The 18,546-nt window shown below is 42.9% G+C and overlaps 1 protein-coding gene across 4 annotated transcripts in view; it reads left to right on the top strand.

Annotated features, from left to right (window-relative positions):
• The window catches only part of LOC146798351 (cytochrome P450 2C8-like), a 489,861-nt gene extending 471,902 nt beyond the window's left edge, over positions 1 to 17,959 (top strand). For all 4 annotated transcript variants that reach the window (XM_085625620.1, XM_085625621.1, XM_085625622.1 and 1 more), the window contains one exon: positions 15,864 to 17,959. In XM_085625620.1, coding sequence (XP_085481746.1) covers positions 15,864 to 16,048 — 185 coding nt within the window. In that variant the 3' untranslated portion in view covers positions 16,049 to 17,959. The remainder of the gene's footprint in view (positions 1 to 15,863) is intronic.
• Positions 17,960 to 18,546: the final 587 nt, after the last annotated feature.

Here is an 18,546-nt window from a genome sequence, read left to right as displayed (position 1 = left end):
AACAAAGTAAAAAAATAAAAGGCATTGTATGTGAGAGTTGGTGTATATAAATAAGTATGTGTAAGAGTCAGTGATTGTGAGTAACTATATGAATGAGTGTATAATTGTAATGGTGCTTTTTTAACATATTAATGATGAGTTACCATGTGTTTGAATAAATGAGGTGTTGTTGGATAATTGTGTAAATGAGTAAATTTAAGTGCGATACATTTTTTTCATGAGTGAGTAGGATGACTGCATAACCGACTAAGATGACTGCTGATGTGTCAATGTCTATATATGTGTATAAGTGCATTTGATAGTGTTCTATTAATTAATGACTGCATGTATAGATGATTCTGTTGTTGAATGGGTAGTTGTGTGTGTAGACTTAGGAATCAGTGAGTGGGTATGTAGTAACTGGTATTGGTGTGTCAATGGTTTCAAATATGGTACTCTGTATTTTACAGTGAGTGATGAAAGGTTATACTAGTGTATGATAAGGTGTATCAGATTGTCAAGTGGATGATGTCATTTGAGATGTCATCAGTGATGTCATCAGTGATGTCACTGACCATGTCATGAATGATGCAATATGTGACATCATCAGCAGTGCATTGCGGGCGCGTGAGTTATAGTTAGCAGAACTAACTATAACGGAGGAATTTCTATGGTTTTGTATGAGTGAAATGGGCAGTTAACTATAACACCCCTGAAACCTATGGTTTTTTCAGTGAATTTCAAAGGTTTTTTAAATGCTAACTTTTAAGTGTGATAGTAGTTATCTATTTTTTTTGTACTGATTTTCTACAGTTTTTTAACTTTTTATTTATAAATATTTTATTCATTAAATAACATTATATATTTTTCTGAAAATTGCAAAAAAAATGTTTTTTTATTAAAACTGAAATATTGATTCATTTTCTTGTTCATTTTTTATTTTAATATATTTATATTATTTTCTTTAAAAAAAATCCAATTTTTTTCGGAGTCGCGCACTCAAAGTGTACACATCACGGTGGGTGTGCGCATTCTAGCCGCCATTTTAGAAAAGTCATGAAGAATCCGCGTACGGTGTGCGACGGCTGCGTGTTTTTCAGTTACATCATATACATTTAATATCACGTGATATGCGCGATTGGTATGCGACCAGTCTGCGACTCCTGCTCCCGCGCATTCGCGACACATGCGCATTACGGTACGAGATGTTTGCGCGGTTGCGGGTCCCGCGTGACATCATATACGTGCTGGGGCGCGCTGGGTGCGCGACTCCCGCAAAAAGAAAATTTATGTTCCAAAATGATATGTATGTGTCTTTAATATACATATTAAGGCAAGAGATTATGTAAGATATTCGTCAAAATAATATATTTGTACGTATAATAAACTTATATTATTTTTAAATATATTTTCGCGAAGTCGGTTGCGTGCATCGTGAGTGCAGAAAACCAGGTCAGCAGAGCTGCTGTAGAGCCAGAGAACCAGGTCAGCAGAGCTGCTCTAGAGCCTAAGAACTAGGTCAGCAGAGCTGCTCTAGAGCGAGAGAACCAGGTCAGCAGAGCTGCTGTAGAGCCAGAGAAACCAGGTCAGCAGAGCTGCTTTAGAGGGAGAGAACCAGGTCAGCAGAGCTGCTTTAGAGCCAGAGAACCAGGCCAGCAGAGCTGCTTTAGAGCCAGAGAACCAGGTTAGCAGAGCTGCTTTAGAGCCAGAGAACCAGGTCAGCAGAGCTGCTTTAGAGCCAGAGAACCAGGTCAGTAGAGCTGCTTCAGAGCCATAGAACTGGGTCAACGGAGCTGCTTTAGAGCCAGAGAACCAGGTCAGCAGAGCTGTTGTAGAGCCAGAAAACTAGATCAGCAGAGCTGCTCTGTAGCATAAGAACTAGGTCAGCAGAGCTGCTCTAGAGCCAGAGAACCAGGTCAGCAGACCTGCTGTAGAGCCAGAGAAACCAGGTCAGCAGAGCTGCTTTAGAGAGAGAGAACCAGGTCAGCAGAGCTGCTTTAGAGCCAGAGAACCAGGTCAGCAGAGCTGCTCTAGCTGACACTGACTGACTGACACTGACTGACTGACACTGACTGACTGACACTGACTGATTGACACTGACTGACATAGATACACTGACACTGACTAACTGACACTGACTGACTGACACTGACTGACTACTCTCTACTACTCACTCTCTACTACTCTACTACTCTCTACTACTCACTCTCAACTACTCTACTACTCACTCTCTACTACTCACTCACTACTACTCTCTACTACTCACTCTCTACTACTCACGCTCTACTACTCACTGTCTACTACTACTCTCTCTACTACTCACTCTCTACTATTCACTCTCTACTACTCCCTCTACTACTCACTCTACTACTTTCTACCACTCACTCTACTACTCTACTACTCACTCTCTACTACTCTCTACTACTACACTCTCTACTACACTCTCTACTACTACTCTCTACTACTACTCTCTACTATTCACTCTCTACTATTCACTCTCTACTACTCTCTACTACTCACTCTACTACTCTCTGCTCTCTACCACTCACTCTCTACTACTCTCTACTACTCACTCTACTACTCTCTGCTCTCTACCACTCACTCTCTACTACTCTACTACTCTCTCTCTACTACTCACTCTCTACTACTCTCTCTACTAATCTCTACTACTCACTCTCTACTACTCACTCTACTACTCTCCCTCTACTACTCTCCCTCTACTACTCTCCCTCTACTACTCTCTCTCTACTACTCACTCTCTACTACTCACTCTCTACTACTCACTCTCTACTACTCACTCTCTACTACTCACTCTCTACTACCCACTCTCTACTACTCACTCTCTACTACTCACTCTCTACTACTCACTCTCTACTACTCTCTCTACTACTCACTCTCTACTACTAACTCTCTACTACTCTCTACCACTCGCTCTACTACTCACTCTCTACTATACTCTACTACTCTCTCCTACTCTCTACCACTCACTCTCTACTACTCTCTACCACTCACTCTCTACTACTCTCTCTACTACTCACTGTCTGCTACTCACTCTACTACTCTCTACTACTCACTCTCTACTACTCTCTACTACTCACTCTGTACTACTCACTCTCTAATGCTCACTCTCCACTACTCATTCTCTACTACTCACTCTCTACTACTCTCTACTACTGTGCCCTAGTCTTTCTTTCTGCAGCACTAATCATAATTTCTATGGCAAAATGAACCCCCTCATTTTGTTCCTTTGCAAATTAAATGTTTTAAGTGTTACCACTTTATTCCAATCAAGATGGCTTCAGGTGTGCCATACTTTTGTCATAAGTAAGACTGTTAGCGCTCTAGTTGTTCTTTAAAACACTCTGGGATTTCTGTCATTGGGCTATACTTGGGCTACATCTCGGTGATATTTGTGCTACATTTGGGCTCTTTTGTCTCTGGTGGCCATCTTGGGAGACTTGTTATGAAATTTCCTAATTTCCTCATTTACTACAGTCTCCTCAGTAGGCATACTGTCAGTTTTTTACTTTGATTCAATGAAGAAGGCATTCAGATGTGTCACACATTTGCCATCAATTCAGAATGTTAGCACTCTAGTTGATCATTAGATCACTGTAGTAAAGCTACTGCTCACCAGGGAAGTCTGCTGCTGGTATTGAAATTGCATGTTTCAGTCTGCATGTCAGAATTCTTTAATGAAATAGAAGAGGATTTGAGAAGTCACTCAAAATGTGCCCTAATTTGTCTTTCTGCAGCACTAATCATACATTCAATGGCAAAATGAACCCACTCAGTTTGTTCCTTTTTAAATTTAATGTTTTAAGAGTTACCACTTTATTCCAATCAAGATGGCTTAAGGTGTGCCATACGTTTATCATAAGTAGGAGTGTTAGTGCTCTAGTTGTTCTTTGGAACACTCTGGGAAGCTGCAGTAGAACACAAAGGAATCAACTGACAGTCTCTGCCCTTGTTGGATGTACATGTTTTACTGAGAATGTCAGACTTCATTCTCACATGACTAAGAAAGATAATGTGAATTTACAGAAAATATGCTCTCAGTTTAGCTTATAGATCACCTTCCAAACCTCTGTGGGAAAAGCATGTGAAAATAGTTTTCTCTCAAACATGATTCATGATATCACAGCAGAAGGCTTTTTCACATGGTAAAATCACCTTAGAACATACCACAATTCCTAAAATGAGTATGGTACCATCAACAAATGATTTATAATGTAACTAAAGTCTTAAAAACTTCTATTAACTGCAATGCTTTTTAATGAGGTGCTATCATGTATATTGGTCCCAAGATGGCTGCCAACACTTCTTGGATGAAGTGCTGACAGCCAATCAGATCTCACGATGAGATGTGTGGTTAGGCTCCGCCCAGATATATATGTGATTTTACTTTTGATATTCTCAGGAACTACTGAACGGATTTACACCATTTAAGCAAAAGGCACGACTCTGAACCAAGGTCTACCTTTCTGCCAAATTTGGTGTAATTCCGTTCAGCAGTTCGGGCTGTAGCTGCGTCAAATTGCATGGGGAAAACGCGTTTTGGGACCCCCCTTTTTCTCAGCCCCCGCTTGACGAATCACCACGAAACTTACAGGATAGGAGCGGACCGGAGCTGGCCAAAAGTTTGGAAAATTTTGTGAAGATTCGTCAACCGGCACCAGACTTATTGGGAATAGAATGTTGCGGATTTCCTATGGAAAATAGGTCCTAACTATAACTACCTACTGGTGACCGCCAGTAGGTAATGTAGACTTACAGCTATTTCATATTAGACACTTTCCACTCCATGAAGCAGCAGGGATTTTGGTTACCCTTGTAGCAAAGAAGGTTAGAATATAGAAACCGTTTTTTTGTGAGTAGTTATTTTATTTTAAAATCCAACTGAACAAACCTGTCACTTGGTGCCAGGCACACCAGGTCTGTGAGTCGGGTACAAGGCCTCCCCATTACGTGCAGTTGAACGGCACTAATATTTGCCTCGTTGCAGGCACAGGCATAAGACGGAAGTAGAGCGGATGAGCGTCCTGGATTTCATCACCTCATTGCAAACGCCATTTCACATGAGGCGGAGACCATGGGGGAAACCCCAAATACGGATTGCAAATATTATAAAGCAGGCAAGGAACATACAGGGCACGCATTCAAATGATCCGTGACAGCTTGTTATAATCTAACTTGAGGCCCAGCTGACACCAGACAATTATGTGAGAATCTCCAGGAGGGAGGGCCTTTGGGCCCGCCCACACATTGGGAGTTTGCGTGATTTCATTGGGCCGAGGTTGTGTACTTCCTTGGAAAGAGTGCCTCTAACTGTTGCCTGTGTCTTTTATTTTTGCAGTTTTACACAAAACGAACATTTCTCAAGGGAATTAGAGCACTGTATTTTTTTTTATTTATTTGCAGCCTCCTTATGGTCTTCTGTAACATACTCAGAAAGGCTGGGGTCCCTTTTCTGCTTTCTGACAGAATCCTCTATTGTTCCTATGGGGCATGGTCGCCAGGAGGGAGCAGTGCTACGGGGTCTGAACCAGCCTCTGCCCAGTGACACCCTAGATACTATTAGTAAACCTGGTTAAACATAGGGGGTGACAAGGTTAGAGGTGTTCCAGCAACCCTTAGAGAATTTAAGTAGTGCATTATTTACTGTGCTAGGGATTCAGAGCATCCTGGATCTAAAAAGAGCGTAGAAAGCCACACACGTGGGGAATGCACAGCTGGAAGGGGGGAAGATCTATGTATTGTTTCTGAAATTCAGAGTAGAGTGAGAGGAACAGGACAAGGGAATGAAACTGCTAAGAATTTGGTTTAACTCATTTCAACACCAGCAGTCCCTGTCCTATGTGGAACACGAAGTGGCCCATCGCTGCTTCTCGAGGAACTGGAGTAGGAAAACTGTAAAAGAGAGATGGGCACGCATAAGAAATCGCCCTAGAGCCAGGGGCGTAGCATCAGTGGGGGTGTTTGGGGTGTTAAACCCCCTAAAAAAACGCACACACACCCTCTGTTTTGAAGGTCTGAAAACATGGTTATTTAACAAAATACTGTGTTGTAGGTACCCCACAGAATCGCCACTCCTTTCCCTTTCCACTGGCCCTTAAGCCACTCATGCGCTGCTTCCCATACAATGATTATTACGATATGCCAGCGTGATTGTCGAAAATCTGAAGCTCATGCTCCCGCCCCCAATTTTATTGACCAATATACGGTCCTGCTTAGAGCAGATTCCATTTCCAGCAAGTAATCTAGGAGGTAAGAAAGATTTTGATTTTGATGTAATTAAAGTAATTTCACCCAAAGCCTTTCAGTTATTACAAATAACAGTCATGCATCCGAGCTACTCATATGGCTGACCAGAGAACAGAAGAAGCAGGGTTTCTTTTGAACAGAAGCTATGCACTGAAAGACATTTGTTTTCTTGAGTGGAATTGCTGCCACTCTAGTAGATTTTCTATTTGAGCGGCAGTATAATCAACTCAAATGACTGCATGCTCTTGTGCACCACATTGTGCCATTCTTGCTGATTTTTCAGCGCTGCTTGCGCTAAATTGCAGCACAACAGGCATATTTTCTGTCCGTTGGAGGAAGTCCGTGTGAGAAGTTGGCCTGGTATATGCTGTCCACTAAATATAGTGGGCCCCTTGCACCAGTCCAAACGACCCTTATGATGTATTAGGTCAAAGATAACCTTTAGAAAGCTATCCTAGTGGTAGCTGTGGAGAGCAGCCTTCAGGCTTAATCTGGAAGGAATGTAAAGCAGCTTGTTTTACCAGAATATCACCTCCTGAATGACTAAATGAAGGAGAACCACACAGTAGTTATATAAAAATATATATTTATTTATATAACACTCTCTACTATCCTCTACACGAGGATAGAATACAAAATCACACAATATGAGATCAATAGAACAGTTGTAAGTGACACAATACACACTGGGCTCCAGGGAGAGGCCAAGCCATATACTAAAATAGTGGTATAACAATCACGACTTGGGCAAGACACAGTCTAGAGGACATAGAATCGCTGGGACCCCAAGGAACCACCCAAGGTGAGCAGATAGGGACCCCACGGAGGACGGGTGCAGTGTGCTAACACGACCGCAGGCTCCGTACAATTCTATGGGAAAGTCGTGGTACCAGTTTTAAAGTTTAGGGACCCTTCTAGGAGGACTTCGAGGAAACCCTCTGGAACTTAGAGTATGGAGAGCCACCCCACCCGTGGATACCATAGTACCTGAGTTACCTATCCCTGAGGAGCGGGTGCATTGGTCTGGTGTGGTGTCGGAAACCGCCGTCGTTCTCAATGGAGGGCTGCGATGAAGTACTGCTGCCGTGAAGGTGAAAATGGTCCAGAGGAATACAAGCCTGGATTCTGGAAGGAAGGAACCTGAAAGCAGAGGGGACAGAGTCTGGGTTAATTCAGAGTGACCAGGGGCTCGGTAGACGAATGCCCAACTATGTCGGGTGCTTCAGGTGCGAAGAAGGGATGCTTGACTCTGCAGCCACGAGGACCAGGAGACGTCGAGGACGACCAGGAGCCGGAGGTGAGCTGTTCCACGAAAGATGTCGAGTGCTGAGGGGTCGGTGTTCGGCTGGAGCACCAACAAGCCTTGGGAAAAACAACCCACGCAGGAAGGTCAAGCAGGTTACGGTGTGGACCAGCAAGGTCCAGGACATTCACCAAGCTATGAGGAGTCAGGGCACGTCTGGAGCAACCAGGAAAGCCCAACAGAAATCAAGATGACCCTCAGGGGGACCCACAGGCCAAAGGACCAGGAGTCGCAAGGGGACCTCGAGCAAGATTGCAAAGTACCAGCCCAAGGAGTACTCGGTGTGAGGAGGCAGGAGTTCTGTGGTGCAACTACTGCTCAGTGTCAGGACTACATGGAGTCCAATGCACAAGCTCGGGAATTGCCAACAAGCATATGCACTTGCAAATGGACGTGGTGCACAGGGTTCGGGTTATGCAGTCGCCACGAGGGATACTGGCCTCAAACTTGCTGAGAGGGCAGATCAACCTCAAGGACTTTCGGAAACCCACCTCCTGTGCTGCTGAAATTTTCGGAGTCCACAGGAGCTCAGGAGCAGCAGACCGGTCAGTTACGTTACGGCGCCTGCTTATGCAGGGGAGTGACTCCTTCACTCCAAGGGAGATTCTTCGGTTGTCCTTAGTGCACCACAGGTCCTGCACGGAGCCTGTATGGAGCAAGGGCACAGACAAAGCTTTGGACGGAGAGGGAGATGAAGTTGGGCCCAGTCGAAGTCCAGAGTGTCCAGACGGTCGAAGGTCAGGGGTTTCTTCTTGTAGAATCTTGTCCACGTAAAATCTAAAGTATTACAGCCAGGTAAGCCCTTATGTACCTATGGGCAATGGTCGGACATATTCAGGGGACCCTCCTAGGGGAGGGGCAGGACAGAGGGGTGGTTACACCCATGTCTTTTGTCCAGTTTCGCACCAGAGCAGGAGCCAATGGCTCACAGAACAGGTTTGAGCTGGACTATGCACAGGGACACCAAATGGGCCCCCAGTGCAGACTTTCAGGCACTCTCAGAGTGCACCCACCCAGCCCCAATACACTAAATCCTGTCTGGGAGGTGGTCACACCTCCCTGTGACAGAATGCCTATTGTGCTGCCTTCCTCTGTTCGAGCTTGGCTCAGCAGAAGGAGGGCAGAAATGTGTCTCTGGTCGGCAGCATCCATTTTGTGCTGTCCGGGTTGAGAAGTCTGGCACCGGATAAACCAGTGACCCCACGACGCTCGCTTCCGAAGGGTGGAATCATACCTCCCACGCCTGTTACCGGTGTGGAGGTATGATTCCAAGGTATTTGATACCAAACACGATATGTTTCTATGCAGCCGTTTTTGAGATAGCATTTACCGCAAGGTTATAATGCACCTCTACCTATATGTCTGGCTGAGTCACAGACAACCCGGGAGAATTGGTCTCCAAAGGCTGCAGAGAGGCTCTGCTCATGCAGGGGCACCCTCTCACATAAAACCCAGCACCCTGCCTTGAGGATTGATAAAGCCTGCTATAGATGTAGTGAACCACCAGCTTACACAGTTACTGCAGTAGCAGACCTGTAGATCAATTTTGCATGGCCTCTCATGGGTGGCATAATACATGCTTCAGTCCATGGGACGCCTCTGGGGTACCTATGCCCTGGGTACATGGGTACCATATACTAGGGACTGATAAGGGTACCCCAGTATCCAATCTGGAGTGTACCATAGTACATGCATGACAATTTAAGTGAGAAAGCAAATAGACTGGGGTCCTGATTAGCAGGATCCCAGTCAGACTAAACAGTGAGACATCAAGCAAAAAGTGGAAGTAACCATAAGAAGCAGATCCTACTTTCCTACAGTCCGCGCACTCCAGAGTTTTTATGTGACTCCACGAGTTCCACCTAGGTTTCTGCACTCCACCTGCCCACACCCACTCAGCTGCAAGTGTATCTGGTCGACTTGTCCATGGCTTTTTACATAGTACAGGATACGATTACAGGGACTTGCCATGTGAAACATGCTGACAGCCTTGCAATAGCACATTATGAGGCCTCTTCAAAGACACCCTGACCCCCATGGGGCTATATTCCAGCACCAAACATGTTAATGGAAAAGAGAATTCCATTCAGTTCCTTGGCCCCCCTGTTTTTTATCATGTGGAAGGGAGACACCAATAAAAAAATGTTTAGCTCACCCACACAGAGCTTTAATATAGGTCTGACAGTTTATCAAACAGAGAACATGAATGTTGACCTAACCTCACCCTTACTGCTCAAGAAGACCGTACAACAATCCTTAAATTCCCTCTTTAGTGTGTTAACTATCTGTGTTTTAACTGTCCTGCATGCGTGACAGCATTGTGTGATGTTCCTTCTGCAACTGCCACCTGACCCTAATTTATTATTTGTGTTAGGGAAGTTGGTGCTGCTGTCAGTGTACCTTTACTGTGTTGCGATGCTTGCTATAAAACCTTCCAATACACATAAGAAAAAACGGTCCACATTGCCTATGCTTGTTTTAATGCATGATTAGAGGAAAAGAGTGAACACAAACTGTCAGCTGAGTTTACTTTTTATTTTACACTTGAAACAAGCAGTTTTTGAAAAGGTGTAGGCTACTTTGTAAAATGTTAAAACATAACTGACAAGTAGTTCCATGTCATGTATAACACTTGCAGCCAATTCTGCCATTCAGCCAACAGCATTTTGCACGTTGGAGTTTTGAGCACATAATGAAATTATTAAAAGCAAAACTACAAACCACACAAAACACAGTTTGCTCAAATAAACAAAAGTAGATTATGGTATCCTATGAAGCAGTGTCGAAGTGCAGTGTGATGAAATGCAAAATAAAATTTAGTTCCAGGTTATCTTCTTTTTTAGATCTCACCTGCACAGTGCATGAGATGTCTCTTCAAGACCTTTTGTTTTCTGTCAGTGGGCTTAGACACCACCCTTTGCTTACCATTGCTGGCTTAATTCTATCTCTCATTTGCTTTACTCTTATTGGTCAGGAGCTGTATGCTTCCTTCCTCTTCTTGTATTTGCCCCCACCCCGCCCTTGGAGCATGGATGCATTATTTGTGTCCTTCCACTGCTCATTCAGTTAGCTGCTACTTTTCTCTGTTTACGCACTCTTGTCAGAGTATCTTTTTTAGCTAGTTACCTCACGCACTTCTCCCTCCCTCTGTGTTCTTCTTGCCCTCTCTCCTTTCCTTCCCTTGTCTTTGTTACTTGCCCCCACTCGTCCTAAATGTGAGAAAGTATAGCGAAACTGACTTCAACGACATATAAACAAGAAATAGGAGGCCACATGTACAAAAGTAATAGTTTGCAATTACCAAATAGCGAATTTTTGCGATTTGCCATTTGGTAATCTGAAACACCAATGTACAAATGTGTCTTTGATACATTTGCAAATTCCAGTGGGTCACAAATAGACCTATCTCATGAATATTAACGCAATAGGTCTTAGTTTGCAACCCATTGGGAATCACTAGAATCACAGGGATGGTGGCCTGCTGAGGTCAGGAGCCCACCACGTCTGTAATTGATTTTAAATAAAGCAATCTTTTTTTTTTTTATATGCAGGCCATTTTCCTTAAGGAAAACGTGATGCATTAAAAAAAAAAGGTAGGCAGTGGTCCCTAAACCACTGCCTGATCTTACAAACATTCACAGAGGGGAAGGGGTCCCTTAAAGACCTATTCCCGTTTGCGAATGGGTTACCATCTACTTGACGTAGGGAGTAAAATGTGAATGTTTTGTGACTGCATTTCGGTCGCAAAACAGTCACACATACCACTGTGATTCGGTATTGCGAAGGGACGTCCTAAACACACCCCTTGTTAATATCGAATCGCAAACCCAATTTGCAATTCGGTAATATGTTACTGATTTGCAACTAAGGCTTTGTACATTTAAAATGCTTTTTTGCGTTCTCTAATGGAAAAAGCCTTTCTACTAGCTTCTTAAAAATAGTCTGCGCAGACTGGAGTTCAAATGACACCGAATCAGACGCTTAAAAATCCACAGACATTTAACTGTATCTTTCACTGGTTTTTTGCTACCATAAAATACAAACTATTCTGTCGTAGTTACTTGTTTTATCCGGTAAGAGAACTATTGTAGTAGTGCTATTGCAAACTTCTAAACGTTAAACCACAGTTCCATCAGCAATGTAGTGTTGATAAAGTGCTTTGAGGAGGACATGGGAAGGTGGGAAGGGGGATTGTCGGGACCTTTATTTCTCACAGCCAACTACCAACATACAACTGAATTGAACATTCTCGGGATGTGCTGAACTAAATATTTACGCAAATTATTTGCATCAAATTCATTTTTTCAATTATTTGTTTAAATTAAGTACACCCAGGCTTAGAGAGCTCACTGAACACTGCAATGCTGCATTTACCTTATAATGCTTCATACGCCATTGTGTACACCATCACTAAAAATCTTTAGCAGAGGCAAAAGGCCCGTAAGGCAAGACTTATTAGCTTTAACAATGCTTGTTTCTTTTAGGCAATAAAGGGTCAAACTGCAAGAGGGTGGAGATAGCCTTTCAGATACAAATGCGAGCATCTAACTGCTAACAGGCCAACATGGACATCCTGCACAAAAGATTGATCACCAGAACAATACAAACAGCAGCAGTTAAAAATGTGTCCAGAAACATAGAAAAGAAGAGAATGTCCTGTCACTCCTCTTCCCTAGCACATCCTGGGCCTAGAAGATGGTGTGCCCAGCGTTGAACAAGTGCAGCATATGCTGTAGGCAGGGCAGGCTTTAGTGTTGGTGGCTCCTGGTGCGACCCCTCCCCATGACCTCCACCTCGGATTCCCTCATTACCCCACAGAAGTGCCCCTCATCTCTCCAGGGCCCCTATTTCTCATACATTTAATTTGTTTTAAAGCCCTGGTAAAGGCTGACTTTACTAATCCACTCAGCTATCTGCATAAAATACATATCTGTTCTTTGCAGCAGGCATATTAACCGGCTGCACTATTTTATGGTGAGTCAAAACTGCCACTAGACACAACTCAAATCTTGCTTTCTAACAGGAAAAATATTCACAAGAGTTATTTTGACTTTGTTATTGCTGCCTGAAAGCTGGACGCACAAGGAACTCTGCAGCAGGTGCTTTTAAATTGCAAGTTATTGATAAACACAGCGCCCCTACCTGAGGGCAGTATCCCCCCTCCGGTCAGCACCCAGTGCTGCCCCACCGGTCGCACTGCCCTAAAAGCCAAGCCTGCCCTGGCTGCAGCTGCTGTCCCGTGAGGAACGCTGGTGTCACTTTACGTTGAGAAACAATACCTCTTTATCATTCGCCATTTGAGACGTTAATGTGGACTGTAGATTACCGTTTATTGTCAAAGAGGCAGGAGCAAAAGAAGTATGCCATTTGTAAATAGAAAAAAAGTTTTTAAGAACATTTCTGTCTTGGGAAACCCAGTTCCACCATGTTTGTTATCCGTAAATCCAAAATGATTGTGGTTTTGGGCAACTACAAACGTGGGAATGGTGCCATAACAGCTCAATAAAAATTGGTTACAAAAATAAATGTAAAACCAAAGGAAATGATGGACGGAGTGTTGAACATTGCAAGCACCCACCCCCAGTCAACTGATCTGGGTTTAATCCATCACCGTTCTTTAGCCCACTCTGCCACCCCAGTTCAGACATGGCCTATGCAAATCAGTCTGAACTGCCAAGCCATGTCTTCCCTGGACCGGAAACAAGCTTCCTAGGACCGGTTTCTGGCATTTCTGCCGTCTTCAGCCAGGCTTGCTTGAATCCAGTGGCAAAGTGAGCAAGGGACTCACGTCTGAGCATACCGTGCCAACATATGACGAACAAAGCAAAACCAAAGGAAATGATGTACGGAGTGTTGAACATTGCAAGCACTCACCCCCAGTCAACTGATCTGGGTTTAATCCATCACCGTTCTTTAGCCCACTCTGCCACCCCAGTTCAGACATGGTCTATGCAAATCAGTCTGACCCTGTGCCTCATGGGAACAGTCCAGCCCGAACTGAAAAAATAAATGAACAGTCATTTTAACTGCCTATCCTATAAGCAAGCCATTAAAGCGCAGGATACTCTCTAGCACCATCTGGAGCAAAGCCTGACTCATATAGTCCTTTTCTACTCCTGAGCTCGCACAGTTTGCCCTCATCAGGGTCTTCTGCTTAGCATAAAATATTTCTTCACCTTGCCCAGCAGTTTTGAATTTAACAAACCCAATTGATTAGGTAGTGAATGTTCTCGAGATGACTCATGAATAAAGAAGGTGACCTTTACAGTTAAGACAGAATGATTTGCACAATTTTAGTAGGTAAACTGTGTAGTAGGGAAACTGGTTTTTATATATTGGTCTTGGGGGTTCAGAGGAAGCACTGCAATTGTATAATAGAGGGGGTTTGCATCATAGTTAATGAACTTCATATTTAGTACTGAATGATTAAAATATTTGTCACTTTCAGCTTATTAATTTGGTGGCTTGGGGACTGGTATGCAAGTCCAGAACATTGACCCTTTAGAAATGGAATGGCTTGGGGATTGGTATGGGCATTCAGAACCAGTCACATCAGACACTAGGTGCCACAGTACAGGTCACTGGAATACAGAGGTTTGTTTTGCATCTGTGACCCTGATAGGGGGTGCCATTATGGACACATGTATAGGCGTTCAGAAACGTATTTAGGAAAAATTGCTTTGAGGTACCACACGTTATAATTCTGATCCCTGTGCAAACTCCTATTTGCCTGGTGTTCACAGTATAGCACTAAACTTTAAATCTGGAGAAATAACTGGTTGGACTTTATATCTATGTTTTCTCTTTCCCCTTTTTTGTGCAAATACCAGAGAATCCAAGAACCCTGCATGGACAACTTTAGAACATCCCCTGTTTAACTGTTACAACAGTCTGTCTGCATTAGAAAATGTGTCGCCTCTCGTGACTGATATTCTACGATTGTACACCTAATCAAAATTATTAAACCAACTTTTTTTATTTCTACTCAAATATTGCTGTACATATTCGGTCAGCAGTTTTTTTTAGCTAGATTTTATCATGGATTGCATGCACTGATTGATGTCAAATGTGTAATTCATTTAAAACCTGCACATTGTAAATGTAGTTGCACTAAAGGCCTGGGCAGAGGTTTCTTAACTGGAGCTGAGATGAGACTGGATGATCTAAGAAGGCTGATAGATGCATTCTTCCTTGGGCTTGAAGCAGTGCTTGAAATGGAAAAATAGAAGTGCAGGTACTCTGTACCAGAGTACCTGCTTGTTTCTGAAACGTGCCGGTACTCTCCAATTAAAAGTATAGCCTTTCTCTTGAGAAGTGCCGGTACTCTCCCGCTCAAAATAAAAAAGTGCCGGTACTCCGTACCGGACAGTACCGGCCCATTTAAAGCACTGGCTTGAAGGCAATGTGTGATCGATATGAACGTTCATCTTTCTGTTCATGAAGTGAAATGAAAGCCTCTCCATCACAATGCCACTGCCTTTGAATAAACTCTTAATGACACTAATGCTAACATGCACTGGACTAGCACTTTAGGAAACTGTGCATGGGAACCTGGGAGAAACAAGATCTTGTAGGCAGCGGCAATTGTTATTGTTATGTATCTGAGTCAGACATCACGGTGGGCTTGAGTTGAAACTAAAAGACACATGAAGCACTGGAAGATCAGCACAATGCAAGTCCCTTTCTAATATCCTGTTGACTTCATGTTATTTGTACTTACAGCATGTTCTCTGTAAAGCACTCTGCTGCTCTTGCAGCTAGGTCAGCACTAGAAAAATACTTTAAAAAAATATATAAAACAAAATGTCTTCACAGCGACAGTAGGTCCCGAGCTATTGCAATTGAGGAATTCAAGAACAGTTTCAAACACTATAGGAATATAAAAAAAAATCCATATTTATTTCACCCACAAAACAAATTGAAATCCATAATGGAGGAATGCAATCCCTCAAGCAGGGACAAATGCAAGGCTTAAGCAAATAAACTACTCCGGTCTCCTACTAATGTCAGTGAAACTGTTAAAAGCAAGAGCAGGAGCACAGAGCAGGAGCTTTATGCTGGTAGAGTTAACCTGCTTATGTAAACGCCTTTCTGTCCACGTAAACTTGTTACTGCCTCACTAAGCTATCAGACAAGGAGTATTTTAGAAAAAGATGGCTCGGACCAACTTTTCATCCGAAACTTGTGACTAGAAGAAGGTAAGCCTTTAGGCATCTTTCAGGCAAGGAGAATTAATGAGTTGGTGAACTTTAGTTGTTAAAAATGAACTACCATAGGTTTCTGTTTAAATGTTTACTGGGTTATGTCTCCTTTTTAGGGAAACGGATGTGCATCGGAGAAGGGCTAGCTCGAATGGAACTGTTCCTGTTTTTCACCACAATTCTTCAGAACTTCAAGCTGCGGTCACCCATCGACCACAAAGATATAGACACAACACCAGTGTTTAAAACCCTTGCCAACCTGCCACCATTGTACCAGCTAAGCCTCGACAATCGTCTGTAGAGCACGAGAGTACTGCTCCGCTTAACACTGTGGTTTGCTGTGGGAGATTTATGGACACATACTGGTGAAATATGTCTGCATGCCCCTTTAAAATCAGCGAGCCTATTTTATCTCCTGAATTAATGGATGATGAGAAAAACAGCGCACGTTATTTTGATGTTGAAAACACTTTAAAATACCATACCATTTATTAAAAAATGTGTTATTATATAATGACCAATAATGCAAATCAAAAACACTTTTTATTCTTGAAACCTAAAATGCAAGCTTTAGTTATAGCAAGGAAAGATTGTTCACAAGATTACAGAGGCAAGGCATTTCTTGGAATGAGTCACTCACCAGGACGCCACCACTTTGGGAATAATCGAGATGATGGTAATTTCACCCGTTGGTACTCTTGATACTTAGATGAGGACTGGGTTAGATAAATTGTAATCACAGGTGATCTTGAGACAGGTAAGAAAATCCAGTATTGGCAAGTCTTTTGGGTTGAGTAACCTTAAATGAGTGATTTAAATATTGAATTATGAGGCAACCAAACAAAAGGTTTGTCTTCACCAATCTACAGTTGCCGACTGGCTCGCAGTAGTGTTGGATTATTGGCTGCTCTGATGAAACCTCCGGCTTACAAACAGGGCACTCAAGTGTTACTTGCCTGCTGTGTGGTCACTAGTGGCAGACCACCATCATTTTGTGCGTATGGTTTTCGAGTGATATGGGCATTGTTGCCACATAAATTCCTCATAATTCCTCATCGGAACAACAGCCCTGAAGTTGAGGGAGCGGGAACTGCCTTGCCTGTGGCCTGTGCTCCTGAAGCATCCCTATGAGGATATTTTTCTGGAGAGCAAGGATGTTGGCCTGGACAGGGCTGTTATGAAATGTTTTGCTCAGCCTTAGCACACTCTCTTGCAGATTATGTCTGCTTCTCCTATGAGACCTACTGACACAACAGGATTTCCTCTCATCATCTTCTCCCCCCAACAGTGACCATTAGCCTTGAAGGCTAACCCGAGCCCAGGGCAGGCAAATAGGCCTCTTTTCCAAGTAGACTGCCCCAGTTCTCGTTGTGCTTTCCATTGTTCACCTGTGAACAAAGCCTGTCATTACCTGGATCATGTAGAAGACAAATCCCTCATACTGATCCCTTCTGCCTGATCTGAAACTTACTACATATCTTGCACGTCCCTGGCCAGTTGTGGATACTAGAATTCTGACACCGAAGAGGATTGTCTGTTCTAGCTGCCCTGCACACCTCATACTGTAAAATGTTAACACAAAGCAAAAAAAACCTATGGAGTCAAGCAAACTGGAGCGCATTCCTATCGTGACATCATCGCAACTATAGACTTCAAAAATGGCACATGAAACCAAACTGTGCCCACCAGAGCTTTCTCTTTTAAAGGTTTTGAACGCTGCCATTTTAGCCCTTCTAGCATATCAGATGCTGTTTTTATAGTTGTTTTGGGTCTACGTTTGCTCTCAGCTCGTAATTTACTCCTGTGTCTAATCAATGTAAGATACTAGCGCTCTCATCCTACAAGTCTAAGGAATAAAGAACTGTACTGGCTACTTCATAAGATACTATTTTTGGCTGTAGGCTTAAACGAATACTTTGGGAAGGCGTATTCAATATAGCAGAAAAGTGATGCCGTCTTTTTGTATTAAACTTGTCATTCTTTAAACAACCATCAACGCTTTACATAGCATATAGGCTTTATAAAGCAGGCACCTGATGCCCTCTGTTCAGTATGTAATGCAAGAACAATGTGTCACCTGTTCATAAGTATAAAACAATCTCGGTTACATTTAACAGTGATACGCCTTGTACTCTGTTTTACAGAAACATTCCTTTTGGTTTAAGCCTTATTGCCGTGTCTAGGCCTTCCAATAAAAAACATTGGAAAAATACAGTGTGTTAAGGATGTCCTTCATGTCAGATGACCATTGCCTGAGAAAGTTCAGTTTGAATAGTATCCTTTCTTTCTGCAGCTGGTAAACAATTCTTCAAACCTGGAGTTGGTTACCTCTGATGATTGAGTTTTCTTGGTGAAGTAATCGAACCTGATGATCATACAGGCCAAGAGTTTACTGCAGCTCTATGTATAGTCTAGGATGACCATCTAATCAGAAAACTGAGTATAACCATGCATTTCCTAGAATTCCTTTGGTTGTAATGTTGTTGATGTCGCACACAATAGAAATTCTTTCCTGAGAGAAGAGTAAATTTGATTCACAGTTCCTAAGACACAATTTCAATCTTAGTGATCTTAGTGTGATTGATGACATTATGGCTCCCCACACCAACTGACAGATTTGTGATGTATCTACTCATTAATGTTGTGGTCAGGGTTAGTTGAGCTGTACCACATATGCATTCAGGCACATGAGTGAAATGTAAAGATTTCTAAATAGGGCATGTGGTGAACATTTTGCCAATGCCCCACTGGTGCATCTATGAGGTGTTTTCTTGATTTAGAAATTGGTATAAATAAGTC

This window comes from Triturus cristatus, chromosome 9 (assembly GCF_964204655.1).
Source record: "Triturus cristatus chromosome 9, aTriCri1.1, whole genome shotgun sequence".
Taxonomy (NCBI): Eukaryota; Metazoa; Chordata; class Amphibia; order Caudata; family Salamandridae; genus Triturus; species Triturus cristatus.
The sequence above is the reverse complement of the archived record's forward strand: the minus strand, read 5'-3'. Positions and strand labels throughout refer to the sequence as shown.